General features: G+C 39.1%; 1 protein-coding gene across 1 annotated transcript in view; it reads left to right on the forward strand.

The window, feature by feature from the left end:
* The window catches only part of LOC140186744 (lysine-specific demethylase RSBN1L-like), a 76,315-nt gene that overhangs the window by 26,400 nt on the left and 31,326 nt on the right, over positions 1-18,589 (forward strand). Inside the window, exon 2 of the mRNA XM_072241259.1 lies at positions 8,816-9,444. Within this exon, the coding sequence (XP_072097360.1) occupies positions 8,816-9,444 (629 nt within the window). The remainder of the gene's footprint in view (positions 1-8,815; positions 9,445-18,589) is intronic.

Below are 18,589 nucleotides of genomic sequence, written 5' to 3' on the forward strand. Positions count from 1 at the left end.
TTGTTTCTACCATGCCCCAACCCACACGTCAGAAAATAGATACATCTTATCCTCATTATATGCATCTTCAGACTATGCGGATTCACAGTTATGCGAGGAACCTATTTCTACCAACGTCTCGTTATATGCGTCCAAAATTCACAGTTATGCGAGGAGCACTGCCTTCCCGCCAATACAAGTCAAGTGCGCAGGCTTCACAGTCTCACTGTTGGGACAAGAAGCACCGCTTTCCCTCCAATACAAGTCAGGTGCGCGCGCCTCACAATCTCACTCCCGTCAGTCTTGCATTGGTTTTGGCAAGGTGTGGATGCGCTTGAAATATTTAACTATGCCTCCTAAGTGTCCAATGTCATGTCCTGGGTCGTCAGCCGAGTGGTAGAGAACTGCTTTAACACTTGAAAAAAAGTTGGAAATTATAAACAACACGGTATCAGCTGAAGGTAACATAGCTGTGGGACACTACTGTCAGGAGCAGGATCTTGCCTTTAAAGTTCTTTTGTTGCTTGACAATGCGCCAGCCCATCCTAAACATTTGGACAGCATTCATCGTAACATAACAGTGCGTTTCCTGCCGCTTAACACAACATCGCTGATTCAACCACTTGACCAAGGTGTAATCCACATTCAAGGCTTGTGTATTTTTTTACCTCGAACTATCTCTCAGATGCTGCAAGCAACAGACGATTTTGAAAATCCCAGGAGTTTACCAACGGTGAGGGAATGGTGGAAGTTGGAGCACTTGGCACAAATGGCGATGGACATGGACCCACGTTTAGAATGGAGCCAGCATTTCAGTCGTTCCCTGCCGTCAACCCTTCTTCCCTACAAGCAAATTTAAAACAAAATGCTGCCAAGCAAACAACTCTCACCACTTTATTCAAATCGGTAACTCCTTCTGGCAGTTCTAGAGTTCTGTGAGTCTTCCTTCACCCCTTGCTGTGCTTGATATGATCCTGACAACCACAATCATCCACCTTATCCGTGTAAAGCTGCCCGACACCACAACAACCACTTATCTCTCGGAGTGAACACACCTGCCACTGTTGGTGAGTACTGTACACCCTCGGATGTTAACTTTCTATAATTTATTGCATTGAATAAATATAATACAGATGTTGTCTTGTAGATCTGCTTTTGTGTCGTATTGGTATGAAAATGTGAATAAATTACAGATAAAACATACTTAGGAAGCCCTCTGGAACGCATCCCTATTTTTTCCATTTAAGTAATTATTCATATTATGCGATTTCACATTATGCGTCAACTTCGAGGAACGTATCCCCCGCATATAACGAGGATAGGGTGTACATGGCTCCAATGGACAAAAAATCAATACATGGCTTCTACAGCATTTAAAACTTTGACAGACTTCAATAGATGTATGGTGGAGTGTATGTTGACTGGTTGCATCATGGGCTGGTATGGAAACACCAATGCCCTTGAAAGGAAAATTCACAAAAATTAGTGGATAAGGCCCAGGTGAGCATGTGTAAAGCCCTCCCTACCATTGAGCACATTTATATAGAGAGTTGTTTCAGGAAAGCAGCATCCATCATCAGGGTCCTCCCCACCATTCAGGCTATGCTGTCTTCTCGCTGCTGCCATCAGGAAGCTGGAAGACCCACACCACCAGGTTCAGGGACAGTTATTACCCAGCAACCATCAGGCACTTGAACCAAAGGGGATAACTTCACTCGCCCCCTCACTGAACTGTTCCTACAACCTCTGAGTTCAAGTCTCCACCTCATGTTCTTGATATTTATTGATTTTTTTTTCTCTCTGTATTTGCAGTTTTACATCTTTTTGCATATTGGTTGTTTATCCTGTTGGGTGTGGTCTTTCATTGATTCTACTGTGTTTCTTCTACTTACTGTGAAAGTCCACAAGAAAATGAATCTCAGGGTTGTATATGGTGACAATATGTATTTTGAACTTTAAAAAGTAATACAATCAATTGTAAATATCTCAACCTGCTCTGAATTAAAACTCCAGCCCCATATCTAATCTCCAGAAGCAACCAGATTTCTTTACGATTTTGAGCATTCCTGTCAGTTGGACTGAATATCTTGTTTTCAATTTGTAAATATTCGGCAATTGTATTCAGTTCATTTTCCTGAAATATTCTTCCAATCAATGATGGGTAATTTCTAGTGATCCTTCTGTAGTTTTAGTTATGAGGAAAGTACATAAAATTAGTTTAAGATAAATATATACTTACAACAAGCTGGAGGAACTCAGCAGGTCGGGCAGCATCCGTGGAAACGATCAGTCAACGCTTCGGGCCAGAACCTTTATATTCGTAGATATATTTTATTTTTTACAGTGGACATTGTTTTTTGTGGTTTAGCACATTGCTCTTAAGCTAAAGCTATTGTGTGATAGTTCAGCTTCCACGAGTTGGCTAAACAAGGGTTACCTTCAAGCATGACTCATAGCTTGAATGGTTCAGGCTGTTGCAGTCAAGCGAGTTTTATTCACATTGCAAGTTGAAATAAGTGTGAGCACTTCATATAACGAACACTGCACTTTGTTGAAATTTTATTGCATTTTTAATATCTGAAGAGGGAGATACTGATCACAGTTTTATTTTGAATACCCTATGCTAGATCTGAGACCTGTTTTTATGAGTCGCATGTTAGTGTTGTTTTATATGGTTAATGAACTACTTGGTAAGCTTTTACTTTATTTGAAAGTTGTATGACACCACGATTCTTATAAAATAACTGACACTTGCTACAGAATCTGCTATCTGATGTTGAGTTTTCTTCATATCCTTTTAAAATATGTGAGTAGAAGCATTGCCCTACCATTCAACAAAATAATCAAGGCAGTGAGATAGCTTGAGATGAAGTTACATTTTGAAAGTTTGCATTTTGTAAAATATAGTAGACCCATATTTGTCTGGATATGTGGTAGTTGAATGTCAGACCTTGTAAAAATGTGAGTCACTTATGTAAAATCCATTTCTGCAATTTATATTGTTGTGAATCTGATGCAACAATGTGAATTAGAAGGTACCATCTAGATATTTCTAGTTCTTGTATTCAATGTCCTGTCTTCATATCCATTGAAGTATTTTTGATTGGTTGTTACTGTTGTGAGAAAGGTGGAAACAGGTTTCCCTTCAGAGCTCCCTTAATCAGTAATGTGATAGTGATCAAATGATTTTGTTTTTACTGTTAAATAATAGATCATTGCTAGCCATCCCATTGGGAATAAGTCACTTCTCCATGTTCAGAATGGGGCCATGGAATCTTTTGTGCCTCTCCAAGCAAATTATCTGAAATGTGGCACCCTTAACTGTTTCCTTTTAGTACCGCGGCCTCTTAGTACTGTACTGAAATGTCAGCCTTAAATTTTTTTTATTCATTCAAGAATAGAGTGAAGCTTGAACTTGTGCTCGAGCAGGAAAGACAAAATCGATGTTCTGGATTGGGGGTGGGGGGAGAACTGACAACCCAAGTTGCTAATTAAATGAAGGTCTGTGCTTTTAATCAAGGAATTAAATTGTTATAATGAATTAAATGTTTTGCCACATGCAGATTTCCAAATAAAGGTAAGTGTAATAAGGCAGCATTATTGTTCAGCTGTTAAATGTTTCATTGCTAGCTGTTCACTTGTTTTTCAGTCATACCTATTACAAGACTAAAAGTGAAACTAATAGATGTGAATAAATGCATGATCGAATACATTTCTTTTGTATATGCCTCCTCTTTAACACCTCGTGTGGGGGGAGAAATTCCAGCTGTCCATTACTGAAACTTGTTGAGGCTGTTGCAAGGGCAGGATTGGCTGCTTGAGTTTCTAGGGTTTGAGATTGATTTATTTAGCAATACCATTTGGTGTAGGCCCTTCTGGCCCTTTGAGGCATGCCACTCCAGTATCCCCACAAACCCTAACCTAATCGCAAGACAACTTCTAATGACCAAATAACCTACCTAGTACATCTTTGGACCAGAGCAGAGCATTCAGGGAAAAGCCACACATTCCATGGGGAGGATGCACAGAGGCTCTTTACAAAATGGGGCTGAAATTGAACTCCAGACTTCAGAATGCCCTGAACTGAAATAGTGTTGTGCTAACCACTAACCACTAACCTTGCACCAAGGTTTCAGAAGGGATAGGGAGGGAGTGAAAAATGTGGGCTCGGGAATGGCTTTGCTAATCAGAGATAGTATCAAAGCTGCAGAAAGGGAGGACACCGTGGAGGGATTGTCTACTGAATCAGTGTGGGTGAAAGCCAGAAATGGATAGGGAGTAATCATTCTATTGTGAATATTCTTTCGCCCCCACCAAGCAGCAGCCAGGATCCTGAGGAGCAGTTAAGTAGGCAGATTTTGAAATTGTGGAAAAATAACTGTGTTACTATCATGGGTGACTTCAACTTCCCTAATATTGATTGGCACCTCCTTAGTGCGAAAGGTTTAGATGGAGCAGAATTTGTAATGTGTGCCCTGGAAAGTACATGTGGACAGGTTGACTCGTGAAGAGACCATTCTGAATCTAGTACTAGACACTTAACCTTGTCAGGTGACAAACCTCTTGCTGGACAAGTGTTTCAGAAATAGTGATCACAACTCCCTGACCTTTAGCGTAACCATGGACAAGGATAGGAGCAGATGATTTGGGAAAGCATTTAATTGGGGGAAGGCTAATTACAATGGTATTAGGCAGAAACTGGGGGGTGTAAATTTGAAACAGATCAGGGAAATGCACAGTAGAAATGTAGAGGTTGTTTAGAGACCATTTGCATGGCATTCTGGATAGGTTTGTCCCACTGAGACAGGAAAGGATGGCACAGTGAAGGAATCATGGTTGACAAAAGTCAAGAGGAAGAAAAAAAAAACTTGAGTTTTACAAAGCAAAAATCAGACAGAGCTGTTAGTTAAAAGATTGCCAAAAAGGAGCTTAAAAGGGGACTTTAAGAGAGGTAGAAGGGGGCATGAGGGTGAGTAGTAAGAAAGAACTTTAAGATGTTTTACATCTACATGATGAGTACTGGGATAACTAGAGTGAAGGTAGGACCATTCAGGGATAAAGAGGAAAATGTGCATGGAGGCTGAGGAGGTAGCTGAAGTTCTTAATGAATACTTTGCTTGGGACTTTGACGAATGTAAGGTCAGTGTAGAACAGGCTGCAGTGCTAGAACATGCCGAGGTTAAGAAAGAAGCAGTTTTGGAAGTTCTGAAAAACATTGGATCAGCAAATTTGCTAATGATACAAAGATTGGAGGTGTAGTAGACAGTGAGGAAGGTTTTCAGAGCCTGCAGAGGGACTTGGATCAGCTGGAAAAATGGGCTGAAAAATGGCAGATGGAGTTTAATGCAGACAAGTGTGAGGTATTGCACGTTGGAAAGACAAACCAAGGTAGAACATACAGGGTTAATGGTAAGGCACTGAGGAGTGCAGTGGAACAGAGGGATCTAGGAATACAGATACAAAATTCCCTAAAAGTGGCGTCACAGGTAGATAGGGTCGTAAAGAGAGCTTTTGGTACATTGGTCTTTATTAATCGAAGTATTGAGTATAAGAGCTGGAATGTTATGATGAGGTTGTATGAGGCATTGGTGAGGCCGAATCTGGAGTATTGTGTTCAGTTTTGGTCACCAAATTACAGGAAGGATATAAATAAGGTTGAAAGAGTGCAGAGAAGGTTTACAAGGATGTTGCCAGAACTTGAGAAACTCAGTTACAGAGGAAGGTTGAATAGGTTAGGACTTTATTCCCTGGAGCGTAGAAGAATGAGGGGAGATTTGATCGAGGTATATAAAATTATGATGGGTATAGATAGAGTGAGTGCAAGCAGGCTTTTTCCACTGAGGCAAGGGGAGAAAAAAACCAGAGGACATGGGTTAAGGGTGAGGGGGGAAAAGTTTAAAGGGAACATTAGGGGGTGCTTCTTCACACAGAGAGTGGTGGGAGTATGGAATGAGCTGCCAGACGAGGTGGTAAATGCGGGTTCTTTTTTAACATTTAAGAATAAATTGGACAGATACATGGATGGGAGGTGTATGGAGGGATATGGTCCGCGTGCAGGTCAATGGGACTAGGCAGAAAATGGTTCGGCACAGCCAAGAAGGGCCAAAAGGCCTGTTTCTGTGCTGTAGTTTCTATTAGGATGGATATATCCCTGCTACTGGTCGGGATATACCCCCTCTTCCCTTGGTTACTACGGAAGCTGGGACATTGATAATGATCTTTGCAACCTAGTTGCAAATCTGACCAGTTTCTAAGTTTATTCAAGATAGTACTGGATAGATTTTTAAATATCAAGTGAATTGAAGGTAATAGTTCAAGTCAGTGAAGCTGAGGTAAAAGATCAGCAGTGATCACACTGAATGCCAGAGCAGGCGTGAGGCACTGAATGACCTTCCGCTCCTGCTTCTGCGTCTTATGTTTTAAATATAAACAATAAGAGTATGTCATTGAAATGACTGACATCTGTACAACTTCCAGAGAGAAACTAGCACCTGGGAGTCAAAATACTTCCACTAGCTACCATGTAGGTATTTTCCTACTGTAGTTTTCTCGTGGGTTTACGAAACACATTGGACGGATAGAATCAACATTCCCTCTAATTTTTTTTAAACAGGTGCGTGGACCAACTATTGCTCTGAGCAGGAAACTTTTACACAGCCTGAAAGCTTTGCGGCACTTAAAAAATGTTATATAAAAGAAAATTCCAGCTGCGTGGCAGCAAAGGCTATGAGTGCGGGAGCGTTTTCAGTTACTGAGTGGCCGTGTACCCAAACATCTTGGAGGGAACAGTAGAAAGAATGAAGGTGGTGGTAGGTTGATGGAAGAGATTTGAGTGTTGGCACACAAACAAAATTTTGTGTTGATTTCTTGTATTTGGACCTTGTATTGAACCTTCATGAAATAACAATATCTTAAAAATGCTCTTTGATAATGATCACTAGTTCTATAGCAGGGATTTCCAGCCTTTTTCGTGCCATGGACCAATACTATTAAGCAAGGGGTAAGTAGAGAACCCTTGGGAACCCTTGTTCTAGAGAGTCACAGTACTCGAAATGTGTAAATTGTTGCTTTATGCCTGTGGCTTAATGACATACATCACTCACCCAACAAACAGATAATCTTTTTGCCAATTAGGAAACCTTGTTCCACACATTGTCTATCACAGTTCCCTATGATACAAGATTTTCCAAATATTTCTTTGGTTTTTCTTTCTTCAGTTATTTCATTATAAAATCATCTTGGATGTGTATGTTAGATTTATATGCTAATTTTATTTTTAATATCCGAATAAAAATTTATTAAAATATTTTAATTTTTCTGGAGCTTTTGCGAGATGTGTCTGGAAAATCAGGTTGCTTGTAAGGTGCATTAACATTGAGGGATCAGTTTAGAATTGATAATAGTACTCTCATTTGTGTATTTGCATCTTATTCCAGAGATTTGGACATGTAATCCAGTCTGGTATAGCAAAAAGTTCTATATGTAGGGGGAAGCTTTCAACTAAGGCTTCATCTGTCATAAATAAAGATAGGGCGCCAAGGTAGTGTGACAGTTAGTCACAGAGTTCAGAGTGCAATCACAGTGTCCTCCATAAGGATTTTCTCTACCTCCCCAAGGAATCTGTGGGTTTTCTCCAAGTGCCCAGGTTTCCTCCCACAGTCCACAGACAATTGGTCATTGTAAATTGTCTCGTGGTTAGGTTATGATTAAATTGGGATTGTCGAGCACCGCTGGGCAGAGTGGCTTGAAGTGCCAGAAGGGCCTATTCTATACTGTATCTCTAAATAAATAAATATGAATGATGTTCTGTTTTGAAGTAGAACGAGATAGCTGTTATATGTTCAGCCCAATATTTGTTCCTCGACCATAAACATTTTCTATTGCATAAAAAGCTTTTAAGTGTTGTTTTGTCAACATTATTTAATATTGCTGTAGTATTGTTAATCCTGCATGGGAATTAGTTGTATTGCCAAGGTTTCTACTTTATGGCAATGTTTGCCTGGAGCAGATTTGATTCTTGAGGGGACTGGGAGAGAAAGTTTTAAATGTTACATATTTGAATCATTTATCATTCAGAATAATGAGTATCTTGAATTTGTAGTTCTCCAAACTACTTTGCATACATTCTTCACTATTATATTTATTTGAATAAAGAGCATTATATTGTTTGAAAAGTTAGGGCTATGGATGCATTTCTCATCACATGGTCTGGAATGAATTTTGGATGAGGAAGTGGGATTGTTTCTTATCTAAGTGTGCATAAACCAATAAGGTAATCATGCTTTGTTTACCATGGAAGATGATTTTCTGTATTTCTGTGGAATTGAATTGGAATCATTGTTTGCAAATGCTGACCCAATCTAACAATTATTTTCTTTTCGCATTGATATTCAGATTAATGTTAAAAAGAAATGTGACAGTACCACTGTGATGCATTGATAGGAGGCAGGTTTATTGTTACAATTACCAAACTAATTACCTCACATGTAAGGGATTGCTTGAGCCTATTAGTGGTGGAGCTGTCTGTGCATTTCCTTGCAGGTGGCTCAAAAGCATTGGCAGTTTCTTGTACATATGGTTGATTATTGCAGATAAGATTATGAAAATTCAAAATGCACAATAGCAGTAAAGACTCCTCCAAACAGAACCACAAATAAAAATATAGCTTTTTTTAAAACCATTTACTCCATAACCCTGATTGAATTTGAAGAGTTTGGAAGGAATTGGTAAAATAGGCTGTTCCTTGTGAACCTGAATTGAATTCTCAAAGAACCATTTAAGCCGGCGTTACAAATTTGTTGAAGCTATAGATGTTTTCTGTTTCATTCGCTTGCAGGTAACGGTGAAAAAAGGAAACTTAGCACAGAAGAATTTCAGTTTAAAAAAATAAAGAAGAAAAAGAAAAAGAAACACAAGGAAAGTGAAAAACGAAAACAGCCCAAAATGTGCAGCAAATCCATTCAAACAGTTTGTTCAGCGTTAATATCAGAAATCAAAGACCAGCAGTTGGCTTCAATACGAGATGAGAAAAATCTAACCATTCTCTACCCCGATGGACTGCCTGAATGTCTATCAGAGGAAAGTGATCACCCTTTGCCTACTGTGTTCAGCAATTCCAGTGTTGAAAACAAAAGTTCAAGGCTAAATAACTTGGAATTCAAAAGGTTTATCCACATAGAAGACCAGCCTAATGGAGGAGCTTCAGTTGTGCATGCCTACATGGATGAGCTCTCTTCGCTGTCTCCTGTGGAGATGGAGAGATTTTCAGAGGAATTTGTGAATCTGACATTTAGTGAGAATAATTCTGCAGCCTATTACGTCATGGGTATTGTTCATGGAGCTGCTGCATACTTGCCTGATTTCCTTGAGTACTTTGCCTATAGCTTTCCAAATGCACCAGTGAAGATGGAGATCTTAGGAAAGAAGGATATAGAGACAACTACCATTTCAAACTTCAATGCTCAGGTAGGGTGTGTGGGTGTGTAATTTAAAGTTTAATATTAATGGCACCTCAGGAATGGGTGCCAATGCTTTCAGTTGGAAGCTACAGCTGCTATATTTGACTTCCGTAAAAATTTGTTTATACTCTGCTGGATTGTTTGGCAAGGGAGGGGAAGCTGCCTTGAATATAGCTTTGTGTGTTAATGACTTCCATGGCCAATCACATATTGGAAATCCCATGCCATCAGAAATAAAAGCATAAGAATTTGTACTTCAGTTCTTTATCATATGTTGTAAGGGACCCTTTTCTCACTGGTGTTGATGATTGTTAAGGTTAGTGAAATAAACTGAAAGCCTTTCAGAGGGGTTAGCTAGATGTCTAGGTCTCTGATTCTTTCCTTCCTTTCTGGATCTCCCTGGTTGACTTGCCACAAACATCCATTGGAAGTCCATGGACATTCTTGGCTGTTTTGACCCTGCTTTCTGTAAGGATTCCATTCTCCTAATTCTTCTTTGTACTTTCTGTAATAAAAAGACTTTCCAGATGTGTCTGAAATATCCTCCTTCCTAAAGTATGGCATCCCTTTTCCCATAGTGTACAAGAATCTTGACTGCAAGTCAACAATTTATCCACACCAATACTGTCACCCCCCTCTTGAACAGAACAAGAATAGTTCCCTTAAGCCTTGTCTTCCACCCAGCAAAGCACCCTATTCAGTGGATTATCCTTCATAATTTACAACACCTTCAATAAGACTCCACCAGCAGACACATAGCCCTTCTTTCCCTTTCAACATTTCAAAAGGATCAATCCCGTTGCAACTCTGTCTCTCTCTTCTGTCTTCCCCCCCCCCCAATCTCAACCCCATCTTGCAGCAATTTCCCTTGCAGCCACCGAATTTCAAATGCCAATCCTTTCCACCATCCAGGATCCCAAACAATGAGAAACAGAGATTTGCATGCAATCTTCCATTCTAGGATACTACGTTTGTTTCAAAGTTCAAAGTACATTGATCATCAAAGTAGGATGACATCTGCTCCTGTCTGAAGGCTATGGTTCCCTTATAAGGTATCTGGAGAATACAGCCTAACAGGTGTATGTAACAAGATGTATACTATATACGACCTTGAGATTCGTCTCCTTACAGGCAACCACAAGCAAAGAAACCTAATAGAACCCATTTAAAAAAAATGATCAAGCACCCAGTGCACAGAAAAAACAAATTATGCAAAAATAAAAATAAGCAAATAACTTTCAGAACTGAAGTTCATGAAAGTGAGTTCACAGCCACAAAGCCAGTCACAGCTGGTCCAGAAGCCTGTTAATTGCAGGTCACGACCTAAGTTCATCACAGAGATGAGTAAACCTCATGAGCAGCGAGCTTGGCCCGTCCCACTCCTCTGGCCCAGCAGCTTTACCTTTCCAATCTGGCACGGCACTTAGATCATCCAAACAGTGGGGTTGTTCCTTGCCCTCGGGCTCTTGTGTTCAGCCCATACCCAACCTTTCCAATCTGGCCCAGCACTTAAATCTATCAAACATTGGCATGTTTCTCATTCTTGGGCCTGGGCCTGGGCCTGGGCCATGCTTCCTCGATTCTACCTTGCCTCAGTCTTGCTACTTTGCATTGCCGCCAAGCTCGCTCTAGCAATTTCACAATGTGATCTCCACAGTGGAAGAAACCATTGGGTGATTGCTTTTTGCTTATTTCACAGGAGTAACCCTAAGCTTCTGATTGCCTATTATTTTAAATCTATAACCTACTCCCACTCTGATCTATCAGTTACTGGCCATCTACGCTCATACAACAAGGCTGAACAAAACACCTAAGGAACAGCACCTCATCTTCCATCTGGGCTTATTGAAGTCTTTTAGACTGCATCTAATTTTTCGAGCTTTGTAACTTGTTTGTTCTCTCTGATCAGCTCTGTCAGTCATCCAACTGATTTTTTTATTTGATTTCTCTCTCACTCTCTCTCTCCCCCATCAGTGTGGCCTGCCCTGATGGCCAAGTTCTACAGGCCTGCTATTAGCAACAACACACAACATAAATAAGCATAATATGCTTTCAACTATTAGATCATCGGTCTAACTCCATCAGAGATGATCCATTTGTTCAACTCCTTTTCTCCCCTCCCTTCCCATCCCTATCCCCACACCCAACAATTTCTGGAATTCAAAACTAACTTGCTTTTTATTTTTCCTAGTTCTGACAAAAGGGTTAAGATCTGAAATATTAACTCTGTTTCTCCTTACACAGATGCTGCCTGACCGCTGGATGTTTCTTGCACTTTGGTTTTGCTGTGGATATTTAGTTAGCTGAAAGAAAATAACTATAACTCCAGTAACTGATTCTATTGGGAGTAGCAGTCTGTGCATAACTATATGTTATAATTCCAGGGTAATAGTATTGAATATTGTTTACCTATGAATAGGTGCAGGAGTAGGCGATTTGGCCTGTTGAGCCTGATCTGCCATTCAATAAGATCATGGTTGATCTGGCTATGGACTCTGCTCCACCTACTTGCCTTTTCTCCATAAACCTTAATTCCCTGCTATGCAGAAATCGATCTAACTGTATTTTAAATATATTTGATGAGGTAACCTCTGCTGCTTTCCTCAGCAGAGAATTCTGCAGATTCACTATTCTCTGGGGAAAACTGTTGTCTCCCTTGTTTTTCACTGCTCATCTCTGTCGTACGTCTATTACCCTGAATCTAGATCTTGTCCCTAAATTCAGGTCTAGCTTACCAATAGAAAAACATGTCCTGCCTCTTTCTTATTTATCCCTTCCACAATTTTACATGTTTCTGTAAGATCTCCTCTAACCTTCTGAATTCCAGTGAGTATAATCCATGGCAGCCCAATTTCTCCTCATCGGTTAAACTCCCTATCTTCACAATCAACCTGGCGAATTTCCTCTGCGCTGCCTCCAGGGCCAGTATATCTTCCCTCAAGTAAGGAGACCAGAACTTCACACATTACTCTAGGTGCAGCCTCGCCAGTAACCTGTACAGTTGGAAGCTCCCATGCTCTTAAATTCAATTCCTTTTATAATACTTAAATAATCATATATTTTAATATTGTCTTATTTAAAATTTGTAATCACATATAGTCCTATCTGCTACAAATATATTGAACAAGTATCGATGTCCATGCTGAAGTACTGGTCATTGTCTGTATATGGGATGATCTGTTGTATCTGGTGGCTTCCTGCTTTATGTTGCTGTAGCAGAGAACAGCTTTCACTTGTGCAGCTGCACCTGTGATTTAAAAAATGATCACTGCTTATAAGTATCACGGAAAATAGTTTGTTACCCAATATTTCATCCCTTTTAGATATTTATATTTTAATACATTAATATGTGTATAACGCCTTTAAAATACTGTTAGGCATATTTGTTTAGTGGTTAATTGGATACAAAGGAAAGTGCCGTGCTGCTATCTATGTCTTATCCCCATGACGTGTATACAGGTAAAGAGGGCATAGTGTGCAGTTATAATACAATGGATTCTGGTTAATTTGGACACATCAGGAGCAGTACATGTAAGCCCAATTAAGCAGTTGCCCCAATTAGCCGAAGTTTCACGGAAATAGTTAAAAAGATTAAAAAAAGACAAACTACCATTTAACTGAGTAACAAATTATGTATTTTAATGAAATAGAGAACACATTAGAACGTTACCAATACTACAGCAGTGCTATAAAATTAAGTATTAGTTTGTAATTGTTATTGATGGATGAATTCATCCAGTGTACGCTGTCGTGTTCTTTTGATCGACTAAATGAAAAAAATCAGCACAGACACCTAGTACAGATAATGAACTGCCTTCATATGATACTTCCAATGATTGCATCCTCCAAATCTTCATTTTCATTGCAACATTCAAGATGATTGTCGATGTGTTCAAATTCTTCATAGCTCCTAACTTATTGAGGTAATGAAATTGTTTCATTTTCGCTCCCAGCTGTTTCGGGTATCTCTAAGCTTGAATGCTTGAAACTTCAGTGAGCAAAACAGTTCCAAATTGTCTTACTGTTTACACACACAAAACTGACGCTATTTAAAAACTGTTCACTTCAAGTTGTAGTCTTTACTGGCCACATAAGTGCGCACAGCTGACGCTAGTATAAAAACTTCAGCAACAGTCTCTTGTCTCAATTAAGCAGCATGTTGTCCAAAATAAACTAAGGGAATCCCAGCTATTTTCTCAATTAATTTTTGTTCTTTAAGAGTTGTCCCAAATAAGCGGCTGTCCTTATTAATCAATGATCCAAATAACCAGAATCTACTGTATTTATAGTAGGCTATTTTAATTGAGTTTTTGTGAAGATTGGAAAACAATAAAATAAATAATTTTAGCTGAATAACTTATTCTAATTGAAGCAAGTTGATGCTGTGGTTATTTAACATGTACTGTGCAGAAAGAAAATGTATTTTTAGGAACCATTCTTTTGGGCAGAGCTGTGGTGCCCTATTTGGATTTGCCCTGTAGGGTATTTATTGTTTTATTTGGACATTGGTCACCGAAACCAAACACAGGTAGATACCCACCTGAACTTTTTTCATGTTTTTAAAAATGATAATCTGCTTGGTCTGTGCACTTTGCTATCCCTTTCATGCTCCAACAACAGGGGTCATCAATGATTCAGTATGGATAAGTTAGTGATGGGAGATAGTGATGGGCAAGCTGGGTTTGCAAGAAACATTTGGTGCTTACAATGTGAGTCTCAAGACTGTCCAACACAATGAGTGGCAGCTTCTCTTCATGTTGACAGATCATCTGGATCTAATCACCCAATGCTGGAAAGCTGCTGTCTTTCCCTCTCTCCCTTTGACTGCGCAGCTCTCCCAAGCCTGGAGACCTTTATAGTAATAATCTTGCCATTCAGTGATTACTGTTGAGTTTATTACATCTGAGGGCAGAAGTTTGTGACTGGTTCCCAGTATAGTACAGGTCATACCTGGGTTGCAAATGTCTGATTCATGCATATGCCCTCTATATTAATTTTAAAAGTTCAACCTGCACATGAACATTCATTCCTACAAATAACAGAACTAGATTTCGCTCTCCCTCCATTTTTAGTAATTATTTCATATCACTCTTATAGTCATCTCAGTACTATAGAGTTATGGTTACTGTATCCACTTTTTTTTTTAAAAGCATATTTTTTCATTTTGTGGACTTAGTTGACTTTGGGACATCCTTAAAAACAGAACCTGTTTATTGCTCAGGAGCAGCCTGTACTATTAGTATTGGCATCTCTTTTATGCTATAATGACCCAATTTGGCACATTCGATTATCATTCTTCTATCTGAGAACACAGCCTGAACACTGAGCAAGGCACCATTGCACCTATTTTCTTCCAATCTGAGACATACAGTCTGAGAGATTTAAAGGCAAAGATTAGAAGACAAAGGGTAGCAGTGGAGGAAGGGTTTCTGACAACAGGTCTGTGGCCAGAGGTGTTCCATGGAGATCAGGAGATAGAGGCCTCATGTGTGGCACCTTGTCAGAGGCCTTCTGAAAATCTAAGTACACAACATCAACTGATTCTCCTTTGTCTATCCTGCTTGTTACTTCTTCAAGGGTTTCCAACAGATTTGTCAGGCAAGATTTTCCCTTGAGGAAACCACACTGACTACTCATCATGCACCTCTAAGAACCCTGAGACCTCAATCTTAATAATCAACTCCATCTTCTGAACTACTGAGGTCATACGAATTGGCTTATAGTTTCCTTTCTTCTGCCTCTTCCTTCTTGAAGAGTGGAGTTTGCAATTTTCCAGTCTTGCAGAGCCATTCCAGAATCTAGTGATTCTTGAAAGTTCATTACTACTGCCTTCACAATCTCCTCAGCCACCTCATTCAGAACTCCGGGGTGTACACCATCTGGTCCAGGTGTTTTATCTACCTTCAGACCTTTCAGTTTCTCAAGAACTTCCTCTATAGTTATGTTAACTTCACACACTTGATGCTTCTTGATACCTGGAACTTCCACCATTCTGCTGGTGTCTTCCACAGTGAAGACTGATGCAAAATACTTATTCAGTTCGTCCGCCATTTCGTTGTCCCCTGTTACTACCTTCCAGCATCATTTTCCAGCGATCCGATATCCACTCTCACCTCTCTTTTATACTTTATGTATCTGAAGGAACTTTTGATGTTCACTTTAATATTATTGTCTAGCTTACTTTCGTATTCCATCTTTACCTTAATGACTTTATTAGTTGCCTTCTGTGGTTTTTAAAACCTTCCAAATCCTCTAATTTCCCACTAATTTTTGCTCTATTGTATGCCCTCTCTTTGGCTTTTATGTTGGCTTTGACTTCTCTTGTTAGCTATGGTTGTGTCATCTTTCCTTTAGAACACTTTTTCCTCTTTGGGGGATGTATATATCCTGTGCTTTCCGAATTGCTTACAGAAATTCCAGCCATTGCTTCTCTGCCAGCATCCCTGCCAGTGTTCTTTTCCAATCAACTGTGGCCAACTCCTCTCTTGTGCCTCAGTCATTTCCTTTACTCCACTCTAATACTCGTACATCTGACTTTTGCTTTACCAAATGTATTGCTAAATTTATTATGGATAGAAAAGGAAAGTTAATAGAATGTTATTTATTACTTGAAAAATTAAACTGGAAAAATGCCGGCTATACTTCAGTTTTATGGAGCTTTGTTGAAACTATATCTGGGGTTCTATGTTTAGTATTCATCTTGTTTGTTTTAAACAGGTTAAGCAGGTTCTTGGGAGGTTTACACGTGAGATTGACTGGCCAGGCTTGTATTCACTTAGAATGAGAGGTTGATTCCTGGGCTAAGGGTTAATGTATGAAGAGACCCTGAGCAAGTTAGGCCTGCGTTCACTGGATTTTAGAAAAGTGAGAGAGGACTTGATAAAACCATGTAAAACTTCAAAGGAATATGGCAGATCGGGTGATGAAAGGATGTTTTTGTGGGATAATTCGGAGCTAGGTGTCACTTTTTTAAGAAATAAAGGGTCATTCATTTAAGGTGAACTAAGACAATCTTTTTGTCTGTGTATCATGAGATTTTGGAGCACTTCTTCCAAAGAGGTGGGAGAGGTCTTTGAATATCTATGTATCCTGCCCAAAAAAAATTGGTAAGCAAAGTGATGAAAGGTACCATTTGTAGGTGGAGATGCAGAGTTGAGATGGCAGTCAGATTGGTCCAGAACTTACTAAATAGTGGAGCAGGTTTGAGGGACTGAGTGGCCTCCTATTTGTAGTTAATGAGTATGTAAATGATTAAAGCTAGATGCATATTATTTTGTAAATTGTAATAGGATATTTATTAGAGGTGTGTCAGTATCCACCTATATTTGAAGGTTTGTTCTCATATGATAGTTGCTCTTAGATCATGTAAAGTTCAACGCATCTTGTTATCAACTGAGGAAAGCAAACTGCAAAGCAGCTAGAATTAGCTTGTGTCTCCAATCTCCAAAAATGGATTTTGCAAGTACATCAATTAATTTGCTAGCTTTTATGCTTTCTCATTGAAATGCATAAAAATGCTGAAGTACTTGATAGCATGGTCGCAGACTCAATATTTCTGCTGGCTAGGGTGTCAGGAGGCAACAAAACATGCCTCAAAATTAAGAGTTGGTCATTCAGGACAGATGAAAAATTTCTTCACCAAGAATGTAGTAAATCTCTGAAATTCTCTACCCAAGACAGCAATGGAAGGATTGTTATTAAGTAGCTTCAAGAGAGATCAATACATTTTTTGTTTTGGGAGAATGGGGGGATGTGGGGTGCTATAAAAACTTCATGTTGAGGTAAAAGCGCAGTCATGATCTTGAACTACGGAGCAGGCAGGATTGATTAAATGGCCTTCTTTTGTTCTTATTTCTTACATTTCTGTGCTGTCCCTAAGCTTACATATAATTAAACAAAAAAATTAGAAATAGTGAACATCTCTATGAAAGTCATTAAGAGAGAGGTGCAGTAATTTGATTTTTGTCAATTATGTTAAATGCATTTTATACAGCAAGAGAAAGTAATACATCTTGCTGAACAGTACTTTTCAATGACTCACCATGTGACACTTTGAAGCAGCAATTGGCAAGCACAGTTAAGTGAAACACTGGAAATTTGGAAAATTGTAAAATTTGTAAAAAAAAATTGTACCATTTTTTTAACTGGGGTTTCTTTGTTAAGTTATTTTAACATATTGATAGAACCGGGCTTTTTGACTGTTTTTTGAGGAACTCTAGACTATTTGTTTGCATGATAACACAGTCAATAGGACTTTGAAAACAGCTTAACTAAAGCAATATTTAGCATTGCAAGTGCTGGAGAGATTCCTTAACATGAAATAGAGGCAGGATTGACATCAAAACCTACTTTGCCATTGAATATGATCATGGTTGATCCTCTTCCTCAAGTGCATGGCTCAGCATCAACAACATCCAGGGGTTAAGAGTTCTAAAAAAAAAATTGCAACTCTTTGAGTAACTTGTTTCATTTCAAAAATACTGAGCTCTAGCATTGGTACCTCAGCTAGAAGAAACAGCCTCTCAGCATTTGGCTCAGATCTTATGTTTCTGCAATAATTCTTCTCACTTGTTTAAATGATATTGTATATAAAATAATTCAAGTAAATCTCCCAGAATACTGAGGATCAACTCAGTGAATCAGTGCTGGACTGCAACCAAGACAAATTCATCCTTTGTTGGATTCGGAGTTCAAAACTTTGCACAGTTAAGCTACTCACTAGAGCTACTTTTAAACAGAAAATGTGGGAAGTTCTCATTTGTGCAGTTGGAAATTGAATTAATGTTATCAGTTGATAATCTTTCATTAGGAAAAGCTAGAGATTTTTCTAGCTTTAAGATGAAGTTCTAAGATGTAATGAAATTGGGGAGGGCAGTAGGAAACAAAATGGAGAGGCAGGAGAGAAAAGCAGTGGAAATTCATGGTGAAAAAAGAGGATTGGTAAGTGAAGAAAGAATCAGTCTAGAATGTTGCAGTGCAAGCTGATGGTTGAATCTAAATTAAAATATAAAGCTTATTGCAAAATAGGACTTTTTGAAATTGTCGAACTTGGTGTTCAGTACAAAATCTAAAAATACCCAGTTGAAAGACAAGGTTTTATTTCTCAAGGTTGTATTGGAATGGTAAAGAAAAGCAATGTAAGGATTGGGGTG

Source organism: Mobula birostris, chromosome 23 (assembly GCF_030028105.1).
Source record: "Mobula birostris isolate sMobBir1 chromosome 23, sMobBir1.hap1, whole genome shotgun sequence".
In the NCBI taxonomy this organism is placed as follows: domain Eukaryota; kingdom Metazoa; phylum Chordata; class Chondrichthyes; order Myliobatiformes; family Myliobatidae; genus Mobula; species Mobula birostris.